At 41.4% G+C, this 1,835-nt stretch overlaps 1 protein-coding gene across 1 annotated transcript; it reads left to right on the forward strand.

Moving 5' to 3' along the window:
• The first annotated feature begins 354 nt into the window (after nt 1–354).
• Nucleotides 355–1,581, forward strand: LOC132276174 (peroxidase 40-like). Its single transcript, XM_059777493.1, has 3 exons — nt 355–600; nt 690–1,106; nt 1,348–1,581. The coding sequence occupies exons 1-3, from the start codon at nt 355–357 to the stop codon at nt 1,579–1,581; spliced, it is 897 nt and encodes a 298-aa protein (XP_059633476.1).
• Nucleotides 1,582–1,835: the final 254 nt, after the last annotated feature.

Raw genomic sequence — 1,835 nt, forward strand, 5'->3', positions numbered from 1 at the left:
AAGTGTTAAGCAAGAGAGAGAGAGAGGGGTAGGTTTAGGGTCCAAAACTCCTTCTGGTGTAATTGACACTAATGTCTTAATTAAGAGCTCTCTCTGTGTCACAACAACATGAAATTTGAAAGATTCAAAAAGCATGAAGAAGCACATGGCATTAGGTGAATCAATGTAGATTCTGCATGTCCATCATCATGAACTGAACTCTTCCAAGCCTTGACTATGCCCTCATTTACTTACCCACTCTTTTTGTACATATTTCATCATCCACTCACTTACTCACTCTCTCAACTCCTCCAAGCTTATCTATATAAAGTTCCCAACTATCCAAAGCTAATTAACATTGTTAAGCATACAAAAATGGCCTTTTACTTGGCTTGTTTTTGTTTACTCATGCTCAAGTTCTCAATCACCACGGCAAACTTGCCTAACATCTCCAATGAAGCATGCGCCGACGGTGCTGCTACTGTTGTATTACAATTTGGTGTGTATCAAGATAGCTGCCCAGAGGCTGAGCCCATTATCTTCTCTTGGATGAAAAGGGCAGTGTCCCAAGACCCTAGAATGGCAGCTTCTCTGCTTCGACTTCATTTCCACGATTGCTTTGTTAATGCATGTCATGTTTCAAATTTTTTGTTCTATATATGTTTTTAGCTTATATAGTTTAATATTAATGAACACAAGTTTGGTTGCAGGGATGTGATGCATTAGTGTTGTTAGATGACATGGGAAATCTGGCTGGGGAGAAAACTGCAGCACCAAACTTGAATTCACTGAGAGGGTTTGAAGTGATCGATACGATCAAGTCTGATCTTGAGTCAGGTTGTCCTGAAACTGTCTCTTGTGCTGATATTCTTGCAATTGCAGCAAGAGACTCTGTTGTTCTAGTATGTATGTGTTATGTGTTAGTGATCAGTACACTGGTTCTCTCTAACTATTGTGAACAAGTAGTACTAGTGTGGTGGTGTACTAATTTGCATTCTAATTCCTCAGTCAGGTGGCCCAGGCTGGGAAGTGGAAGTGGGAAGGAGGGACAGCTTGAATGCAAGCAAAACAGCAGCCAACAACAACATTTCAGGCCCCAATTCGGACATCCCAACACTCATCACCAAGTTCAGAAATGTCGGTCTCACGCTTGCTGATGTCGTTACCCTCTCGGGTAGCTTGATTTCTTTATTTTTAACCCAGAACATGCATGTTTGGATGTTGAGAAAACATTCTTTCTTTCTCTTTGGGAGGTGCACACACAATGGGGAAAGCTCGATGCTCAACATTTAGCTCTCGGTAAAAGGGTAATAGCAATAGCGACTCAAATGGCCCAAACATTGATGTGGCCTTTTTACCTCTCTCCAGCAACTATGCTCAGAAACAGATAAAAACACAACGCTGGCACATCTTGTCCTGGTGACCCCATCAACATTTGATAACCAGTACTATGTTAACCTAATTTCTGGGGAGGGATTACTTCCATCTGATCAGGCTCTTGTGAATGGAGCAAATACGTTGCAAATACGCAATGAATTTTATCAGGAACCAGAAGCAATTGAATCAAACAACTCAAAAATATACATTTACAAGCAAATATAAACAGAATAAAACCAATTTCATAATAACTTCTCATTTGATTGATTCAAACAAACTGAAACCAGAAAAACCAAATCAAATTGGGGGCATTCAAATTCCACACCTGCAAGATCACAGAGTCTATAACATTGGCATACTTCACAGCTAAATTGAGCGACGCGCAATCGCATAACACCGCACATGACTCCTCGAAACCCCGCCGAGCAGGTCACCGTGGTTCACCACGATCATCGTCAGGAAGACGGCGACACCAGACC

This window comes from Cornus florida, unplaced genomic scaffold, assembly GCF_030987335.1.
Source record: "Cornus florida cultivar Cherokee Brave unplaced genomic scaffold, ASM3098733v1 CherokeeBrave_3.0.0_Hap2_Chr01, whole genome shotgun sequence".
NCBI classification, from domain to species: Eukaryota; Viridiplantae; Streptophyta; class Magnoliopsida; order Cornales; family Cornaceae; genus Cornus; species Cornus florida.

Bases quoted from the DNA above. Each gene is read 5' to 3' on its own strand.
- LOC132276174 (XM_059777493.1), top strand. From the start codon at position 355: ATGGCCTTTTACTTGGCTTGTTTTTGTTTACTCATGCTCAAGTTCTCA. The intron at 601-689 runs GTTAATGCATGT...GTTTGGTTGCAG, and splicing joins TTCATTTCCACGATTGCTTT to GGATGTGATGCATTAGTGTT. The intron at 1,107-1,347 runs GTTCAGAAATGT...ACCTCTCTCCAG, and splicing joins ATCCCAACACTCATCACCAA to CAACTATGCTCAGAAACAGA.